The sequence below is a fragment of the Mus caroli genome, unplaced genomic scaffold, assembly GCF_978045245.1.
Source record: "Mus caroli unplaced genomic scaffold, Mus_caroli_1 scaffold_16, whole genome shotgun sequence".
NCBI classification, from domain to species: Eukaryota; Metazoa; Chordata; class Mammalia; order Rodentia; family Muridae; genus Mus; species Mus caroli.
The window spans coordinates 28076143-28095586 of record NW_028227271.1 but is presented as its reverse complement, the minus strand read 5'-3'; the positions used below and the strand labels follow the sequence as shown (position 1 = coordinate 28095586).

Here is a 19444-nt window from a genome sequence, read left to right as displayed (position 1 = left end):
AGGAGCATCGCGGCTGCTGGTTCCCAAGCCAACGGATCAACAGGTCCAGCTCCAAGGAAAGAATCGGTGGACTCCTAGAGCCAGCGCCTGCCTCTCGCCATGTGTGCTGCCGAGGTGGATCGTCATGTAGCCCAGAGATACCTGATCAAGCGGAGGCTTGGAAAGGGGGTGAGCTTGGGGACGTCCCGTCATATGAGGGGGCACTGCAGTCACTTTCGGGTCTGGTCAGCTCTCTCAAAGTCTAGTTTTCCTGACACCGGACGCTGACTCCTGGGCTCGTATTCTGCCTCCTCCGAAGCTCCCGTCCCCCTGTTTTCATAAACAAACTAGGTGGCACTCGAGAACCTCGCCCTGAAAGGCAGGCTCAGGAAGGTCAGAGCGGGTACATAGAATCAGAGCAGGAATTGTGAGCATGGGTGCATTCATGATTGTAACTGGGCATATGGGGTTATATGTGTGAATGTGTGTGATTGTGCGTGCGTTTTCTTGTGTATCATGGAGAGGAGCAAGCAGACAGCAGTCGCAAAGACCCTGAAACAAAGACCCGTTGGCTGTTGGAGACGCTACATTTTTATGCACGGAGCCAGGAGGAGTTGGGAGTGGGTTCCCATTGTGTAGAAGGGATCTGGGGAACCTTCAAAACTCTGACTTTCATGGTGAGCTGTAACACTAGTTAATACTTTACAAAGTAAAGTATCCTGTTTTCTCTGGTGATGCTCCATGCTGGTAATGGGTAGGAGTGGCCGAGAGAGTAGAGAGCCAACCTCTAAGCGAGGCTGGGAGCTTGGGCCAGTGCACAGCATAGATGGGAGGAAGGAGAATGTGTGGGGAGCTGGCAGGGTTAAAGGTCATTCCAGAGATAGACAGTCCTGCCCAGTAATCTTCACGCCCACATAGGGACCTCTCTAGCTCTCATCCCCTTTCCCACTCCACAACATGATACAAATAGTTGTTGGCTCTTTTACTCCAGACCTGTTGCACTCTGACCCCTCCCAGTATCCAGAGCTGGATGGGGCTGGCTGGAATATAGATGCATGTGGAGTAGAGGGCCCATGTTCAGCAAGCTGACCCATGTGTTCCCCAGGCCTATGGCATTGTGTGGAAGGCCATGGACCGGAGGACTGGCGAGGTTGTGGCCATCAAGAAAATCTTTGATGCCTTTAGGGACCAGATAGATGCTCAGGTAATGGAGCAGGGAGGAAGTATGGGGAGTGTGGGGTGGGGTGAGGTGGGGTGGGGTGGGGTGGGAGGGCCCGTCATGGCAGGATTCCTGGCATTTCTGGGTCAGCCCTGCTGGGCATTTCTGTTTCTTACAGAGGACCTTCCGTGAAATTATGCTTCTCAAGGTAGGTGACCCAGGCCATCCTGCCACCAAGTTCCCTTTCCCCGGGTGTAGGTCCCCACAGACAGGGGAGAAGCTGGCCCCAGTGGCCCAGAACACGGCCCTGGTTTCCCCTGCAGCAACAGTCTATCTTCCTAGGAGTTTGGAGGCCATCCCAACATCATCCGCCTGCTTGATGTAATCCCAGCGAAGAATGACAGGGATATTTACCTGGTGTTTGAGTCCATGGGTGAGTGAGGCCTTGGCCAGACCCCAGCCTTTACTTGAGTGGCCTGGTTCCCTCCTTATGTCCCCTTGCTGCCTGGCCCCTGCTGTATCTGTCACTCTTATCTGTCCCCTGAACCTGAGCACAAAGCTGGTGACCACTGACTTCAAAGCCTGAAACATGAGCCCCCTGTCCCCTTACCTGCCTGTACTTACTACCTGGCAGTGACTCCCACCCCTCCCCAGGCCCCATCCCTCCTGCAAGAATCCTTGCTTTGCCCTCATTTGCCATTCTTCCCCTGCCCTGCTCAGCGGGCATACCAAGAACAACATGAAATGGGAGAAGACCAATCCCACGGACCATCATGGTTCTGTTGGCAGTGAAGGCAGACGCAGTGACTGGGCAGCATGGTAGAGAGAGCCCAGGATGGGCTGAGGGCTGGTGCAGGCTCAAAGTGGTACAGACCCACACTCTTCACCCTCCAGACTGACCTGCGTCTCCTTCCCCGGCTCCTGCCCCTTCCCAGACACCGATCTGAATGCGGTCATCCAGAAGGGCAGACTATTGAAGGACATCCACAAGCGGTGCATCTTTTACCAGCTCCTGAGAGCCACCAAGTTTATCCATTCAGGGCGCGTCATTCACCGGGATCAGAAGGTTGGCTCCACCTTGTGCGCACAGGTCCCCGGCTTCCCTGAGAATCTGGCCCACGGGGGTCTCAAGCCCATCCCTCTTTCCAGCCAGCCAATGTTCTATTGGATTCTGCTTGCCGGGTGAAACTCTGTGACTTTGGCCTGGCACGCTCCCTCGGTGACCTCCCTGAGGGGCCTGGGGGTCAGGCCCTGACAGAGTATGTGGCCACACGCTGGTACCGAGCTCCAGAGGTGCTTCTGTCTTCCCGATGGTAACAGCTGGACACCCAACCTACCTTCTCCCTTCAGGTCTCCGTGTCCTGGTCCCACTTGGGCCAACCTGAGTACTCCGCTGCCCTATCCCTGCACTCCCATTCTGCCTCTGCCCTGTGCTCCCTGTCCTTGCACATACCCCTTGCACATACCCCTTCCTGCCTCAGGTATACCCCTGGGGTGGACATGTGGAGCCTGGGCTGCATATTGGGAGAAATGCTTCGAGGGCAGCCACTGTTTCCAGGGACGTCTACTTTCCACCAGCTGGAGCTGATCCTGGAGACCATCCCATTGCCTTCCATGGAGGGTGAGCATGTCACAACCTCAGCAACCTGTCTCGAGACATAAAGAGTCAGAGGGCACAGCCCCTGACAAGCCTCAATGTTGTGCGTAGAAGAGAGTCCTTTGCCTCGGGAAGACTGAAAGGGCCCTGTAGATTGGAGGGCCTAGACAGCAGCTGCTGGGGGCGGCTGGTGCAGTGAGGCAGAATTGGCCCGAGGGACAGAGGAAGTTAAACAGTAATCAGAAGGGGCTGATTGTGCACAGAGGGCCAGCAGAACAGTCGTGAGGTGTCTGTACTGGCTACTGAGAGCATCCGTTATGGAGAGGGGCATGGCAAGAGAGAGACACCTTCAAGGCCCAACAGGTGGCGCCTCTGTTCTCTCAGCAAAGTTCTGGTTTGGGGGTAGAAGCAAAGGGAGGTGTGACACCTCCCCCCTCATCATTCTCTGAGCATGTTGGCAGTGTGTGGTTTCCAGGTAAGGCACAACTATGGGCACCCATCAGCTCAGACAGGGCAGACGGATGGCTGACCCTCTACCAAACCTGCCTGCTTATACCTGCTTCTTCCACCCACCTACCCGCAGAGCTCCAGGACCTTGGCTCAGACTACAGTGCTTTGATTCTGCAGAATCTTGGGTCAAGGTGAGTGGAACGCTAAGGTGTGGGGAGGGGTAGCAGGTCGCAGGAGGGTACCGCCATCTTGCAGTTGGCACTGGAACCAGTTTGTGCCAGTGCAGAGCTCTGTGCTTAACTCTGGCCTCTTAAAGCTTAGTTATGAAGGGGAGAGGGGAGTTGGAGCAAAATCTAGGAGACACACAAGGAAAAGAGAAAACTAAGAAGAAAACTAAGACCCATCCCCCACCCCAAAATGAGGACATCCCAGCCTTAGAAAAGGGAGGAGCGTCTCACTGCGCGGGGAGGAGGGGGTGAAGAGGTGACCACCTCGGAAAAAGGATTTACACAAGAAGAAAAGCAGAGGTCACACCACAGACAGAAGGTTCCGTGCGGGTGGGGCCCTAGAGAGGAGACGACAGGCGGCTGCCCGCAGGCCACAGCAGACGCTGGACGCCCTCCTGCCGCCAGACACCCCCCCAGAAGCCCTGGACCTCCTCAAGCGACTCTTGGCGTTTGCTCCGGACAAGCGGCTTAGTGCAGAGCAGGCGCTGCAACACCCCTACGTGCAGAGGTAAGACGCGAAGAGGGTGGACCTCGGAGTGAACGAACGGCAGGGCTGGAAGCCCGAGTGCCTGGCTCTCTCTCCTGCCACTTGGGTCCCCTTCGCGCCTGCATCCTTTTTTTTTTCCCCCTGGTCCTGCAGATTCCATTGTCCCGACCGCGAGTGGGCACGGGAGTCCGACGTGCGGCTCCCGGTGCACGAAGGAGACCAGCTCTCTGCACCAGAGTATCGCAAACGCCTGTACCAGGTGCTGGAGCTGTGGACTCCCATCGTCCGCTTTCCACGGACACCCTCGACCCCAGTATGGTCCCCGGACACTGCAGCGACCCCAGTATTGTCCGGCCTCCTCTGAGCGCCCCTCCCATCCCGCAGATTATCCTGGAGCAAAGGGGGAACAGCCGCAGCCCTCGAGAGGAAGGCCTGGAGGTTGTGGCCTCGCGGGCTGAGCTCAGGGCTTCCCCGGCCCGGACGCAATCGCTCAAGCCGGGAGTCCTCCCCCAGGTCCCGGCAGAGACGCCAGCGCGAAAACGCGGACCCAAACCTCCGCGTAGCCCTGGTGATGATCCTGAGCATGTGGGTGAGCTTTGCCTGCCTCCCACGCACCCGTGGCCCCTTCTGTGTAGGGCCACCAACGTGTGCAGCAGCGGGGGCCTAATTACGGGGGTTGCTCTTACGACCCCACAGAAGTTCGCAGGCAGAGCTCAGACCCCCTGTTCCAACTTCCGCCGCCAGGAAGGGGGGAAAGGCCCCCAGGGGCCACAGGGCAGCCACCCTCGGCACCCTCAGGGGTAAGTCGAGGCTGGGTGGACAAGGAAGAGCCTCCTGCGGTCCCTATCCGTGACCCTGTGGCGCACCCCTTCCAGGTGAAGACTCAAGTGAGGGCGATGGCGCCGTCCCTGACTTCACAGGCAGCGGCTCAGGCGGCCAATCAGGCTCTGATCCGCAGTGATCCGGCCCGGGGCGGTGGGCCGAGGGCGGTCGGCGCGCGACGGGTGAGCCCGGCCTTTCCCAGCTCCTTCCAGTGCGGTTCGTACCCCCCAGAGCCCTGCTCCACTCTTCTCCCTCCTGAACAAGACCCTCGCCTGCGTGCAGGTCCCTTCCCGCCTGCCCCGGGAGGCCCCGGAACCCCGACCCGGCCGAAGGATGTTTGGCATCTCGGTCTCGCAGGGGGCCCAGGGCGCAGCCAGAGCTGCGCTTGGCGGCTACTCCCAGGCCTACGGGACAGTGTGCCGCTCGGCTCTGGGCCGCCTGCCCCTGCTCCCCGGACCGCGTGCGTGAGCCACCCACCCACCTCCTTGAGGCAACCCGGCGCCGTCCCCCAGACCCCAGTGCATCTTCTCCCTCCGCTGCCTCCCTGCCTTCGAGTTCCGGGAGGGTTCTTTGAGCCTCTCCCCCCTAAGGAAGAGTAGATGGAAGTCTCCACTCCACCCCCAATACTTTCTTCCAATAAAGTTTTATCTTTCCTAGCCCAGATAAGCCATCTTTCACCCACTACCACCCGAGAATTCCCCTTCTAGGTCCTTTTGATGCCCACTCTCCTGAGTGCTCCACATTTGAATCCTGCGCTCTGCACAAAGTTGAATGGCCATGTCTGCTCTCTGAGAGGCTTCTGGCCCTTCAGCCTAGTCCTGTGGGGACAAGGATCGTGGGTCCATTCCCCACCCGGGTGCAAGTCACCAATGACTAACTGAAAGAAAAGGGTCTTGGCCCAAAGGTTCTTGCTACCTTTTGTGAGTGCAGCCTGTGCCCTATCACACACACACACACACACACACACACACACACACACACACACACAGAGTGACCGGTTCCTGGCCTGTCTCCAGGTCTTGGTTAAAAAAAAAAAAAAAAAAAAAAAGGAGGACGGGAAGACATCTTGAAGATCTTGTGGGGTTCAGACCAGACTTGTCTAGGAGTCCAAGTACTCCACACAGCCTTTGAAGCTGGGCTGAAGTAGATCACAGGAAAGCCATTTTCCCCCCACCACCTGTCTGGGGGAACTGTCTAAAGCTACTGGCCACTGTAGGGTAGATGGCAAAAGGGTAAAGGCATGGGTAGGGCAAGCTGGGCAGAGCTGATGGCCGCATAGCCGTGGTAACTGTGAAATGAGACAGATTTCAGAAATTAAACAACTGAGTATAGGAGAGGGTGGGGTAGGATTCCAACATGGCAGGGAGCCTGTCAGAACTGGAGCCAAAAGGTTTGTCTCCTGTGGTGGCTAACTGCCAGCGGGGGTCAGTGCGTGGTTTCAAGAGTCTGAGGCATAGCTCCAAGTTGCCGACAGACAGAACAAAGGAGTCTGTGAGGGCAAACGCCAGAAACCGGTGTGCCTGCAAAGCCAGAACTGCCTATCAGGGCAGGAAGAGTTCAGGCTCCAAAGATAATGGTTGAGAAGGGTCTTTCGGCTTTGGAGACTGGAGACCCAGATGAGTGTGGATGAGGGTTTGTGTGGGGTTTGGCAGGTATGGGGGAGGTGTTTGTATGGGCACAGAGGCACACGACTCATGGTTTTCCAAAAAGGAAACTAGGAAGACCACACAGGGTTAACGACTGACCCACATTGGGCAGTGCACCTATTTATGTACATGCTGGCTTTTTTTTTTTTTTTTTTTTTTTTTTTTTTTGCCTTTTATTTTTGCCTAGGATCTCGATGTGTAGCCCTGGGTGATCTGGAGCTTGTAGTTCCAGGCTGTCCCAGAGTGTAAAGACCAGCTCCCTTCTGCCTCCCACACTGGGCTATGTTGGAATTTGTGTGTTGTGTTTATCATTGTCAGAACATGGGGCACCGTGCTTCAGGAAATGTCCTTCTCAGAAAAGTGTGAAGCCGCGCAGCCAGCGGGCTCAGAGGGCTCCAGGAAAGGCACAGTCAGGGGGCTCAGAGGGACCCAGGAAGGATTGCCAGCCTCCACTTTTCCATTGCAAAGTTCAACAGGTCTGAGCATGAGCAGTGGCGCACAGGACACCAGACCCTGTGTGTCCTAAGACGAGCCAAGCAGCGAGCATGTTAAGACTAGGAAGCACTCCGGCTCACCTAGTTCCCAGGGGACCGTGTGCAGCTGGCCAGGAACTTGGGGATTTTTGAGTGAAATGTTACAGGGCAAATTGGGTCACTGCCCAAGTCCCAGTACCCTCCCTTCTCCAGCTGCTGGAGTCAGAAATACTTATAGTGGCTTTGTTCTTATGTCTTTGCCCCCTTGGGATTCCATAGACACAGGTATAAACTATTTGGAAAGAATAGTAGATAGCAGACACATATTTCTCAGTGCTTCTGTGTGTGTGTAGGGGCTCTCCATGTGTTTATGTCATTCCAGATGAAAATTAATCCTTAGTGGTAAGAAAAAAGTAACCAGGGAACTTCGGCCTTTTGCTGAGGGTATACTATAGAGAGCCTCTGTCCAGACTTTGGCTTAGGAATTTACTGATGCTTGGGGTCACAGGAAGTCTGTCCAGGTTCCTTTATTGTACTGCAAAGCCCAGTGCTCCCCAACCTTGGCTCCTCTTCAAGTGCTACCCAGAAACTTGCTGGAGAGGGCAGGCATGGCCTGAGGCGGGGAGGGTGGAGAGCCCTAGGTGTTTGGCAATTACTTTCCAACAGTCTGTCCTAGCCAGCATCCCTCTCTTCCCTTAAACTGCCTGAGGCCAACTCTGCCATCCACACAGTAAGAGGGCAGATGCCAAGAAAGTGCTATGAGGCGGTGAGGAGTCAGAGTGGGAGCAGGCAAGGTGTGTTCCGGAGAGAGAGGGAGATGAGAGGATGGGAGGAGGCTGTCACCAGAGGGAGAGGACCGGGAGCCGTGAGATGGAAACCCTGAGAAAAAGCCCTGAGATAAAAGGCATTAAGAGGGAACTGAGGCACAAAGCGATAGAGTTCTTGAAAAACTGGAGCATAAGGCAGAGAGATGGATCCCTGAGGTGAAATAAAGACCCAAAGTAGACCTGAGCCCAGGAGATGGCGGAGGCTGGGGTGGGGGTAGGTGATGAGGAAAGGCACCAGGTGGAGGGGCTGAGCCCCTCGTGGAAAAGCCAAGAGTGAGAGGCAGTGCGGCTGCCAGGCGAATTCAAGTGGAGCTCAGTTCAGGTGGTTGTCAGCCAGGTCCCAAACTGCTTTGACACCAACCTGACAGCCACCACTGGGTATTGTGGGTTCAGTATGGCAGTGATGCAGAGTCCTGGCCTCCGAGACCAGGAGATCATTTTTTGCTTTTGAATGTGCCCAGGATCTTGGGGACAAATTTGCCCATTTTACTGTCCCTGGTGTCCTCATCTGCCAAGTTGTCTCCTGCCCCACTACTGCCAGCTTCGTCCTTTTTGCAGAAGACTTCGAAGCGACTGTAGACACGCTTCTCTTTACGCATGCTCTCCATACGGCGAAGGAGCCGGTCGCGCTCCTCTGCACTGCCTGGCAGGGTGCGGCTGAGCCGGCCTTGTGTCCCTAGGCTGTCTGAGCGGAAGATAGCTGAACATTTGTCCTTGTCGGACATGTCTGGGGCCAAGTCTCCTGCAGTTGTTGGGCGACCTACGTCAGGACTGCTGTGGGCTGGACCTGGAGCAGGGACCCCGCGGTGCTTCTGGCCGTGGGCACTGATTTGCTCCAGTATGGCCTTCGTGTCATCTCGCAGATTGCTGCTGTACAGAGCATTGGCTGTAGCTGAAGCTAGGCGGACCCTCGAGCCTCTCTCCTCTGCAGCAGCCTCTGTGCTGTCACCCCGACTCAGCGAGGGCCGCCGGGGGCTCTCGGGCTGCCCATTTTCCTGCGGAGTTTGGAAGCTGCCCTCATCCTCCCCACGCCGCTCATTCTTGGGGCTCAGCAGCTGCCTGAGGCGGAGAGAACCCTTTCGCAGGACTTCCATGGGGCCACTAGACACCTCCTCTGTAGGTCCAGTCTTCGAAGACTCCCCAGCCAAAGTGAGACTGCCTCTGCGCTCGGGCACAGGGGGTACTGGACTACCCCTGCGCTCAGGCACTGGGGGCACTGGACTGCCCCTACGGTCTGGGTAGGTTGAAGTGGGACTTCCCTTCTGCTCCATCAATCCTGTGGTTGGGCTGCCCCTCCGATTGGGAAATCCAGACGTGGGGCTCCCCTTGCGCTCAGGGTAGGCTGGGGTAGGACTCCCCTTGCGCTCAGGGTAGGCTGGGGTAGGGCTCCCCTTGCGCTCAGGGTAAGCTGGGGTAGGGCTCCCCTTGCGCTCAGGGTAAGCTGGGATGGGGTTCCCTTTTGGCTCAGAATAAGGCAGCTGGTGTGTCCCAAGCCCTTCTGGCGGAGGACTATCTCGACCTTGTGGAGACAAGGAGCGGCCCTGGGCGGAGAGGAAGCGTGATGGCAGGCGGTCAGTGCCGCCCAGGGTGTCGAGCAGTTGCGCAGCTGTGAGCGAAGCGGCTCCTGGGTGTCGCTCTGCCTCCTGGTGCAACTGCTGGGCAAAGGAATCGCGCAGATCAAGCAAGCAACTCTCAAGGCTGCGGCGTTCAGTTCCCGCTCCTCCTGGTGCTACCACCTCCTCCCGCCAGGCCTGGGACACTACAGCCTTGCTGTGGCTGGAGGAAGTGACAGCACCTCCTGCACCGCCAGGGTCCCGGGCAGGACCCTTGTATTTCTCCAGGAGCTCCGCCACTTTGGCCGAGGCGCTGGAACGAACAGCCTCTCCGCTGGGACCCAGAGTTTCACTGACTGTTTGTTCTTTGTGCATCAGCTGTACTTTTTCAGTGGTGGCTGCTGCGGTCCCAACAGCACCCTCAGCCTGGGACGCAAAGATGAGTGATGAGCGCAACCTGGAGCTGCGCTGGATGAGCGGGTTCAGGCGAGAGCGGAAGGAGTCCTGCTTAGCCAGGCTTGTCTCTTCTGGGCCCTCTCGCTCGGAGCTGTCACCACCACCGCTTCCTGAGCCCGGCTTTGGTCCCTTAGCTGGGAAGGCTGCAGGAGTGCGGAAGGCGGAGGGAAGCAGGTCCCGGCCTCCGGGAGCCAGCACCTCGTCTTCACAAGCCTCAGCCTCCATGGGTAGACCCTCCTCCCCACCGTCACCGTGGCAGCCGCTCAGGTAGGAGGCAAGGCGCCAGTGACGCAGCCCGGCCCGGCCCTCGGGTCCGCCCCTGCGCTCAGGCTCTGCCTCGGGAGCGGTGTCCAGGCCTTGCCTCAAGGTTGCTTGGCATGGAAAACGCTGGCCCAGATTGGGACGCGAGGCTCCACTGGGCTCTAGACCACGGGGGCTGGGTCCAAAGGCGGGATCCGAGCCGTGGCGTACCTCCCGAGATGCGCTGGATGGCACGTATTCCAGCCGTTGGTGCACATCAGCACCGAGTTCTGGGAAGCGGTGACCAGCACCTAAAGCAAAGTCATCAGGGTCCGCAAAGCCAGGTCGGCCTGCACGAAGCTTCTCGAAGAGGCCCTGTGGGCGCGCAGGAGCAAACTGTGGGTCCCACTGGTAATGCTGCTGGTAGAGCTGGTCCCGTTGGAAGTGGCTGGTCTGGAAACGGAAGTCATCACCATGACTGAGGAATGTTTGTCGCGACACCTGCCGTGCCGCTGCAAAGTTCTCCACTGCTCCAGCTCCATCGGCTGTTGCGTAGCTGTGCCGCTTGAAGGCATCCATTTCCAGGTGCCTTGACTGGAAGAAACCCCGGGGGCCCGCGAGCTCTCCGAACGGCCCAGCCTCAGTTGGGCGCGCCAGTGGCCGGAGCCCTGTGTGAGGCTCCAAAGCACCCCCAGGCATTCGCTGCAGCTCCTCTCGGCGGAAAGCCGACAGGAAGTGGCGGTCAGGGTCTAGGAAAGAGGGGAAGCCCAGGCCTTCTTCCCTGGGCGGTGGGAATAGGAGGTGCGCCCGTTTAGGGAAAGAAAAAGGTGTTGGTGCTCCAACCCCGGGGACGCCCACCAGGGGCCCAGCCCCAGAGTATGGAGCTAGCGCGTAGGCATCCATGCGGGCTAGCGCCCCGGCTGAGGGCACCAGTGGCTCCGACTGTGCGAAGAGGATGCGGAACTCTTCGTCGAAGCTGGAGACCAACTCTCCCTGGAACACATGAGCCAGGCTGCGGTGGATTTTCTCGAAGGACCACATGAAGCTGTGGACAGGATGGCAGGAGTCAGGGAGAGGAAATAGGGCCACAGAGGCTAAAGGCACTAGGTGGATAATCAGGGATTTGAAAGGGGTTGGGCTGGTGGGCTGGGGCAAGGACAGCTTTATGGGAAGGAAGTGGGACCACGGAGGACTAGGTGGGAAGGGCCAGGGCTAAGGGAAACCTACTGGGCATACCTATAACTGCCGCTCATCACTACAGCACAGTCCACAAGCAAGAACTTCTCCTTTAGATGGCCCTTGAAAGACTTCCCAGTGCGGCAGTAGTAAGTAGGACCTGCCACTGTGCGCACACGCAGGAACTGGAAGAGAGGGGAGTCAGGTCTTCACCAAAGATATTTTCCCTCCACTCCCCTGGCTTGGTCACTCACGTCCACATGGTGCAGGTTGACGCGACACTTGTCGGCCATGTCTAGGAAGTGCTGGGCGTTCATTTCATCCAGCAGAATGTAGACCGGGACTCGCCTTGCAGCGGCCTCTAGCACCTCACTGAGCAGATCCACGTCGGTAAACATGTCCATCACCACAGCTACCACCTGGGAGATGGGTATCGGGTCAGCGGGGAGGGAAGGGCCTGGCCATCTTGCCCATCTCTGGCCACATTTTTACCCACAAACACGGTAAAAATGACCATTAGCCTGCCTCAGGAGAGACTGGCCATGAATTAGGGGGGGCGGGGGAAAGAAGGGACCCAGCAGAGGGTCACAAAAAATTGACACTTGGTAGCCCTTAAGGGAGCCTGAAGCAGAAGCAGGGGCTATACTTTTAGGGTGCTTCATTCAGAGGGGGATTATCTGCAGCTCCGTGTTCAGACCCCAAGTGGTCAAGGTGCGGTTTGTCAACTTCCTGGAACTGGGGTAGAAGCTAGGCCTTTACCATCTGGCCTTGCTACCTCTCTTTAATATTCCTGGGTTTTGTGGGAGTGTTCCTGTTTCTTAATATGAGGACTGGTCTGTTACCGTGTAGCCCAGGCTGGCCTCAACCTCCCTGAGTGTTAGGATTACGGGCATGAGCCAGTCTTCCTGGCTTAAACACTTGGTTTTTCAGTTTACCAGCTGCCTGGGGTGGGGTGCTCTCAGCTGGGCAAGGCCCTGAGCTTCTGGGTACCGGCCATGATCCTAGATACTGGAATGTCGACAGAACCCGCTACCCAAGACCGAGGTGATAATGAGCAGACTCTACAGGGCAACCCTACTGCCGAGGTCTGGCTGGCCAGGCCGGGCATCCTAAGCACCAGGAATGCTTTTATATCTCCCACACCCTCCTATTCATGCTTCAAAACCCAGCTTAGGCTGCCTTTCACCATCCTTCAAGCCCGTGAGAATGCACCTGCTGGGCAGAGCGGATCATCCTCCGTGCTTCATCTTTGATGCTGGGGCTGTCAGGCGGCGGCGGCTGTACCAGTGTGGTGACCTCTGTGCCTTGGAAGCCAAATGTGAGGGGCCAGCCCAGGTCCAGCTCAGGCACAGCCTGGTCTGAGTTCACTGGCCAGTAGGTGCCTGAGGACCCGTCCATGTCCGCATCAGATGGGGTGCCTTCAGGGGGTTCCCGGGCCACATACTGTGGGGGCTGCAGGTGGCGGCTCACGTGTTCCAGTTCCTCTGGGCACAGGAAGTCAGGTGCCCCCTCAGATGCCAAGAAGCGGTTGTAGGCTTCTGGCCCACCCTCAGTCAATGCATCCACCGCTAGGCGGTAATACTCTTTGTAGTGAGGTGGCAGGTACCCAGGTGCCAGTGGGTTGTCCCCCTGCGAGCTGCTCTGGGAGCGACGGGCCATGTTGGGGCCAGGGGCCTGGAGGGGCAGGAAAATGCATTAACTAGGGGCAGTAGGACCCACTTACCTCACGCCACAAGTGGACACACACCACATGGCTGATGTGGCTGCTGGATCTTGGGTTTAGCTTATGCCCGGGTGCTTTTCTGAGCCCCAGTGAAGACAGGCTTAGAAGCAGCAGCACCACAGGCCATAGCATGTGCCTAGCTGGGAAGACATGGGCCAGTGGTACTCAGTCCTTAATCCCCTTCCTGGGGCTGACACCTTGTTTCCATCAGTCTCAGGGACTACCAATGTTTGTCCCCATCCCAATACAGGTAAGAGGTCCCACCTCCCCTTACTTCAGAGTCAATACATTCATGGCCCATTTACTCTGTGGCTCCCTTTTCCTGTAAAGATAAGTTTTGGTTAAGATACAAATGCAGGCCGGTTAAAGAGATTATTCCTTTTTTTTTTTTCCTTTTGTCAAGAGTCTCCACTGCCTGAAGATACCGGGCACTGCTCAGGCCTGTGTCCTTCACTGCACAGAGCTGGGAGGGGTGGCAAGACACCATACCTGGCCCAAGGTGAGCACAGTGGAGTACAGATTGACTCATCCAGGGATGATGGCCTTAAGCCCCACCCACACCTCTTTCCTCAGTCCACACCTGCATCTGCCCACAGTCCCTTCACTGATCTCCCTGTCCTGACTCCTCAACCTTCGACCTCTCTGGAAATCTTCACCCTTGCTTCCGTCTCACCTCAGCTAAAACCTCCCTGGGCCACAGTTCCTTGGGAACTCACAGTTCCCTGTAGGGTCTCTCCTTTATACCCTCCCAGACTCACTCACCCATCTTGATGGCAACAGAGCCATTGCCAATACCCAAAACCCCGGATCACCACCCTCTCCCTCATACACTAAGAATGAAGGAAGACTTTGCTACAAGCCTTGTCCCAAGTTCTCTGTCAGCGTCCCCCATCACAGGTGCCTCAGGATCACTGTTCTATAGTGGCTGGTGTGTGTGTGTGTGTGTGTGTGTGTGCGCGCGCGCGCGCGCTCACAAGAGAGCATGACTCCTGTGCCTTGGAAGCCAGATGTCACGGGCCAGCCCAGGTCCAGCCTGGTCTGAGTTCACTGGCAAGTATGTGCCCGAGAAACTGTTCATGTCCACATCAGGAGGTCCCTGGGCCATGAGTGTGGTTGAAGAAGGCATTAGAAATGACAACCAAACACTTGGAAACCTGGTGGCCTCTGGCCTGGAAGTTGCCTTAGGGCAGGCTCACACCATTCCCCACTGCTCCACAGATTTGAAATGGCTTGGGACTCTTGCCCTGCCTGCACACAGGTTCCTGGATGATAGTCCAAACTAGGGAAGTATTTCTGCCCAGGAGGAGGAGTGCCTTAAGGAGTGGGCCAGCGATGTTGACAGGATGGCAGCTCTGGTATTAGGGGATACTTGTTCAATGACGTCGGGGGTCCAGCAGGACTCTGCTGTGTATGACCCGGGGAGCTACAGTGTCTGCCACCCCTAGGGGCATGGCGTAACACATTAGCAAGTCCAAGTGTGACAGAGATTGGAGGTGGGGACACTCCTATGTCTATTGGCCCTAAGAAGAGTGCTCTGACTTCCCTCTGGGGCATTGCCCTGACCTAAGGCTGTTGCTTTTCCTTCCTGTCTGCCATGTGAGGCGTGGCACACTGTTCTGGGGAGATGGAGGCAGAGCACCTGGGGTCTGATGCGGGCCTGTCTGCTTGGACAGGTCTCAGACTGGAGCCAGCTCTCCTAGGCAGCATTCCCACACTACCTGGGGATCCTAGCATGCTCACGCTTAGGGGACACTTCCTGGTATAAGACTGAGAACTGATACTGTCTAGCCCGTGGTGAGGAACCCTCAGAGACTCATGGGTTGGGAAGTGGCCTTAGTCCTGAGCGGCCACTGGGGTACCTGACCTCACAGAAGTCACACACGACCTTAAATGCCCTTATAATCATTCACTGGTACACATCGCCCCTTGACTATAGACCGGGCGGTGACCACTCCTATCAGCGATGAATCCAACAGCCTGCTGCTCACTGACATCTGCCTATCCAAGTGGGGCCCTGCTTAAGGAAGGAGCCTATCCCACCCAAACCAGTGACTCAGCAGGAATTTTTTGTTCCTGACCTCCTACCTGAAGCTAGCCCCAGGCCCTTCACCACAAGTAGGGCAAGAAAATGACCCTTTCCCCTCCTGTCTGGCAGGAGGTAGTAGTGTTCCTGGGTCTGGAAGGGGGATCCATGGGGGAGGACCTTAGGCTACTACACAAAGAGGATGACAGGATGATTGTGATCAAGAAGGATTGGGGTTGTAGGGGACAAGAAGAACCTAGGAAGACCGGAAGTCGATGAATTATACAGCTTTCAGGTTAGGCACTGCAAGGCCCAAAGTTGTTACTGTACCCCAGGAAGTTAGCGGCTACCCAGGCCAGGTATCTTATCTGCCGATCCAGTCCAGGGATATGAGATCAGGAGTTAGGAGAGTCCCGTTTTCCCTGCCCTCCACACAAGGATCCAGCCCTAGACACCCCGGTTCATGGCGGCTCGGGGAGAGGCTCCGGGAAAGGTACAGGTCATGTCCTGACAATACCTAGGCCGCCAGAGCGAATCGCATTGTTCTGTCTCCTACTTGCCAGCGTGACCCTGGGAAATCCCTCACCCAGTGCCCCGGAGCGCAGTCTCCCTGTCTCCCACCCAGTCCCAACACACGCGCTCACTGCACCGCCCGGCCCAGGTCCAGAGACCAGACCCAGGTGGCACCGCGCGGAGGCCCGAGCCTCCCGTCCCGTGTGCCTCGCCCCGACGTGCTGTGCTCGGCCCGCTCCGGGGCGGGAGCCCTACCTGGCCAGGTGAGCGGGGTTTCGGCACAGGGGCAGCAGGAGCCCACCGCCGCCCAGCGGCCTCGCGGTCCGGTCCGTCCGACAGCCACTCCCCGCCGCGGCCCGCCCGCCCGTTCGGCCTGATTCACGCGCCCGCCCCCGCCCCGCCCGCGCTCTGCCTCCTGCCTGTCCGGGCAGCACCTGGGCGGGGCGGCCCCACCCCGACGCGCCCGCATTCCTGCGCCCTCCGCGCCCCGGACCCCGGCCGCGATCCCGGGTCCCCAGTGTGGCTTCACTGGCGCCCCCAGCCCACACCCCAACCACGACCCCTGAGCGCTCTGGTGGAGCCCCAGAGCTGCGCTCCGGACCCTGGCCAGCGCCGCTCCGGATTCCTAGAGCCTCTTCTTTCCGGACACTGAAGCCCCTTGAGCCCATTTGCAAACCGATCGCTCAAAGCCCCTACTGCCGACCCCTGACCCTCGCCCCGGAAGTTGGGGTGACTCGGAAGTTCCGGCTTAGTCGCTAGGAAACTGGCCAGCTCGACGCGAGGGGAGGAGCTTCTGGCCTCTGTGTTGCGAGAGGCAGGTGAGGCAGGTGAGGTCTCAGACAGGGGGGTCTGGGTACCCATCTCACCCAAGTGACCGCCCTACCGTTCGCAGACACACCTCTAGTTTCCCCAGTCCACTCCCCGCAGGCTCATCTTCGCGCATGAGACCGACAGCATAGGAACTTCGCGGACCTCCCCACTCATTTGCCCAACCATAAAGGTTCCTGCACACTCATCTGTCCCCATGGGACCCCTCAGGCACAAGGGAATCTGGAGTGATCCATCAACAGGAGCCCCTCTGCCACACAGAATCCCGCAAACCAATCGTACCCCCCAAGTTCCCATCTCACATGTGGATCACTCTCTAAACTGCTCCAACAGTGTCGGTCCTGGCACCCACTGATCCTTTCCTGTGCAAACCAACTGAAGACACAAAGGTCCCGTCTTAATACATGCACATTAAAAGAGTCTGCACCCAAGATGCTGCAAGTACTGGATCCTCTACAGACAGGGAACCTCATGCTTGTATCAACCCCAACACATCACCGGTACACCTAAGGACATAGTTCCTCCTAGGGCCCTAATCTACCCAGCCCTCCCTCCAACCCACTCCTCTACGCATGCCGTGCCCTGAACTCAGTCACATGTCCAAGCCAGCTTCCTTCCTACCACTTCTCCTGTTCTAGATTCTCAATGTCTGCCACCTGCCTGAACATTGTCCTCAAGACAGCTTACTTTCAGTCACTTTCTGGTCCTACTTTTAGGATAACATTTCATTAACTCCATCCCCAAATGCACTCTGGAGCCTTGCGGCCCCAGCCCAGTGGGTACATAGGTGTATGGAGTCAGCGATTGCACTACCCGCTTTCCTATTCATTGGCCCTGTGAGGGGTTCTAGGGCACTGGAAGACCCTACTAAAACAGGAGTGGAAAGAAAGTTCTTCCAAGAGGAGTGAATGGGGGGGCCTGCCTTGTATACTAGGGAGAAGGGCATTGCTTCCAGAACCAGACAGCAGAGATTCCCAAGGCCAAGAAGGAAGAGGGTTTGCAGGTGGGGAGGGCCTGTGTTTAGCAGACCCACGTTGACAGTAGTTGAAAGCAAGTCTACAGAGTTCAGGCTGTTGAGCTTCTAGCCCAGCGATCTAGAGGATGGTGTTAGAACACAGAAGGACAGGCAGAGCCAGAATTGTAGAGGACAGGGGTACCAGCATAAAGGGACGCATCCTCTTGCTAGATATCCTTCCTCGAGCTACTGGGCACATCCTTAGACCACCAGGGGCAGGCAGGTAGACCAAGAAGCTGGCTGGGGGACGTGCTCGAGGCCTATGCTCCTGCTGCATGTTCATCCAGGGCCGGGGCAGTATGTCCACTGCCTTGTTCGCTGCCCTCCTGAATGTACCATCCCTGGACTTTTCCTTCCCACCCCCAGGAGAATGAGCACTAAGAAGGGGGGGCCCAAAGCTGCAGCAGGGAAGGGGCAGGCGCTCCTCCCTGGGTCCAAGCTTCGAGCTACTGCTGGTGAGTGCCCCCTCTGACCTCCAGGGCACTACCCCAACACTGACTACGAGACCACTAGGCACACAGAAACCCTTTCTCTCCAAGTGGTTTCCAAGAGACCTTTCAGTTGGGCGTGGGATGATATATTTGTGAGCTCAAAGCTCAGATGTCCACTGCACCCTGAACGTCTAGAGCTGGAGAAGGGGTGTGGGTACAGTGCTCAGGAGGGTAAAGTGTTAGGGTAAGGAGGAGATTGGAGGGGCAGATATCTTAAAAACAATATCGAAGCAGGTCGTTGGTGGCACACACTTTTAATCCCAGCACTCAGGAGGCAGAGGCAGGCGGATCTCTGAATCTGAGGCCAGCCTGGTCTACAGAGTGAGTTCCAGGACAGCCAGGGTTACACAGAGAAACCCTGTCTGGAAACGACAACAACAGCAACAAAGCAATATTGAGAAAAAGCAGGCCTTGAATCTGAGTTGGGAATCTTCATGCTAAGTGGCTGTCTATTCACCATCCCACAGTCCTGCCTTCCCCTTCAGACTGTTTGTCTGTAAGCACCTCCAGGAAGGATGAAGGGTTACAGCCAGCCTGGGCTGGCTCCTGCAGAGCATCAGAAAAAGGTCTCCCTCACCCCCCCTCCCCCCGTGCCTACCCTCCTGCAGCCTTTTTCCACCCCTCTGCTCTGAGTCCCATTCATTCTGCCACAGCTGTGAACATCTTCCCAGACTGTCTCTTGCACCGAGCTTGCCTGGAGTCTGTACCCGCTGTCAGGGGACCCACCCCAGACCCACACGCAGCTCCACATCTTAGATTCCCTGGGGCTGACAGGCAGTGGTGACTCCACACTACGCTGGGGTGAGATCCTAGTTGCCCAAAATAGCCCCAGCTGCGTCTGAGGCCAGTCTTCCTCCTGGAATGAGGATAATGGGTACCAGCATTGCGTTCTGCCTCTGTGATCTCAAGCCCTGGGCACCAAGCTGCAGTAAACACGGGGCAGGGCGGGTGGACCAGACAGAGAAGTTGTCTAGGATGCTTGGGGTAGGGACTGTTCCTTGGTTCTGATGTTGTCTATCAGCTGTGCACCCGCCCTCCCCCCACCCTACCGCCCTGGACCACTCCTGTAGCTACTTATCCTGGTCCCCTGACACCTCCATCCCCAAACAAGTTCCCTCCCTCAATGACCTTGCCTACCAAGCATTGGGTGGTCTGGGCAGGCTTGCTGTCCTTCACCCGGGCAACATCCTATGTAGTGCGCACTAGCCCCTCTTGGTGGACAGGCCCACAGACGTTCTACAGCTAACCTGGCTTCCCAACCTTCACACACCTATAAGATGCTTGAGTGTCCACTGTACCGTCACTGCCCGAGCCCCTGCCCCATACCTCTCTAGGCCTTACCTGGCCTTGGGTTTGCAGTGCCTCGAGGCCCTCACTCCGGAGCTGCTCCAGGGCCACAGCCAGCTGCAGCCCCTCCATGTGCACCCAGGCCTGCTCCTCCTGCAGCTGCTGCAGCCACAGCTGCTCCTCCTGCAGCTGCTGCAGCCACAGCTGCTCCTCCTGCCACAGCTGCATCTGCAGCTGGACCTGCCGCCTCCGATCCTCCAGCAGCAGCTGCTCCTGGGCTAGGCACAGCTGGACTTCGTGGAGTCTCAGCAATTCAGGGCCCAGGGCTGGCATGGGGGCCCCAGCTCCACAGCCCTCCATGTGCTCAGGGGCCAGCACCAGCTCGGATCCCAAAGCAGTGTCCTGAACTGGCCTCCAGGCTGCCTGTAGCTGCTCTGGCCTGGTGGCCCTGGAGTGTCCCTGAGAAGCCGGC

At 57.5% G+C, this 19444-nt stretch overlaps 3 protein-coding genes across 9 annotated transcripts in view; 2 read left to right on the top strand and 1 right to left on the bottom strand.

The window, feature by feature from the left end:
• The first annotated feature begins 8 nt into the window (after positions 1–8).
• On the top strand, positions 9–5377 carry Mapk15 (mitogen-activated protein kinase 15). Of its 5 annotated transcripts, none has more exons than XM_021183486.2 (14): positions 9–168; positions 1085–1183; positions 1317–1346; positions 1481–1571; positions 2074–2204; positions 2288–2451; positions 2620–2759; positions 3319–3376; positions 3783–3920; positions 4053–4158; positions 4284–4488; positions 4596–4699; positions 4775–4903; positions 5004–5377. In XM_021183486.2, the coding sequence occupies exons 1-14, from the start codon at positions 100–102 to the stop codon at positions 5187–5189; spliced, it is 1650 nt and encodes a 549-aa protein (XP_021039145.1). In that variant the 5' UTR covers positions 9–99; the 3' UTR covers positions 5190–5377. The 5 variants fall into 5 exon arrangements, with proteins under 5 accessions (XP_021039145.1, XP_085687720.1, XP_021039144.1 ...); XM_085831594.1 differs by having other exon boundaries at positions 4986–5377; XM_021183485.2 differs by having other exon boundaries at positions 4775–5377.
• A 1977-nt stretch (positions 5378–7354) lies between these two features.
• On the bottom strand, positions 7355–16029 carry Sack1h (scaffolding CK1 anchoring protein H). Of its 2 annotated transcripts, none has more exons than XM_029470103.2 (5): positions 15953–16029; positions 12305–12766; positions 11347–11511; positions 11153–11277; positions 7355–10961 (listed from the first exon to the last, which is right to left on the bottom strand). In XM_029470103.2, exons 2-5 carry the CDS (start codon positions 12749–12751, stop codon positions 8102–8104), a joined length of 3597 nt encoding a protein of 1198 aa, XP_029325963.1. In that variant the 5' UTR covers positions 12752–12766; positions 15953–16029; the 3' UTR covers positions 7355–8101. The 2 variants fall into 2 exon arrangements, with proteins under 2 accessions (XP_029325963.1, XP_021038938.1); XM_021183279.3 differs by lacking the exon at positions 15953–16029 and adding an exon at positions 15607–15697.
• A 28-nt stretch (positions 16030–16057) lies between these two features.
• Iqank1 (IQ motif and ankyrin repeat containing 1) overlaps positions 16058–19444 on the top strand; it is a 37092-nt gene continuing 33705 nt past the window's right edge. The window contains exons 1-2 of one of the 2 annotated variants that reach the window (XM_085831364.1): positions 16094–16178; positions 17561–17649. In XM_085831364.1, coding sequence (XP_085687490.1) covers positions 17565–17649 — 85 coding nt within the window. In that variant the 5' untranslated portion in view covers positions 16094–16178; positions 17561–17564. Of the gene's footprint in view, positions 16179–17560; positions 17650–19444 lie in introns of both variants that reach the window. The other variant, XM_029470066.2, reaches the window with a different exon arrangement.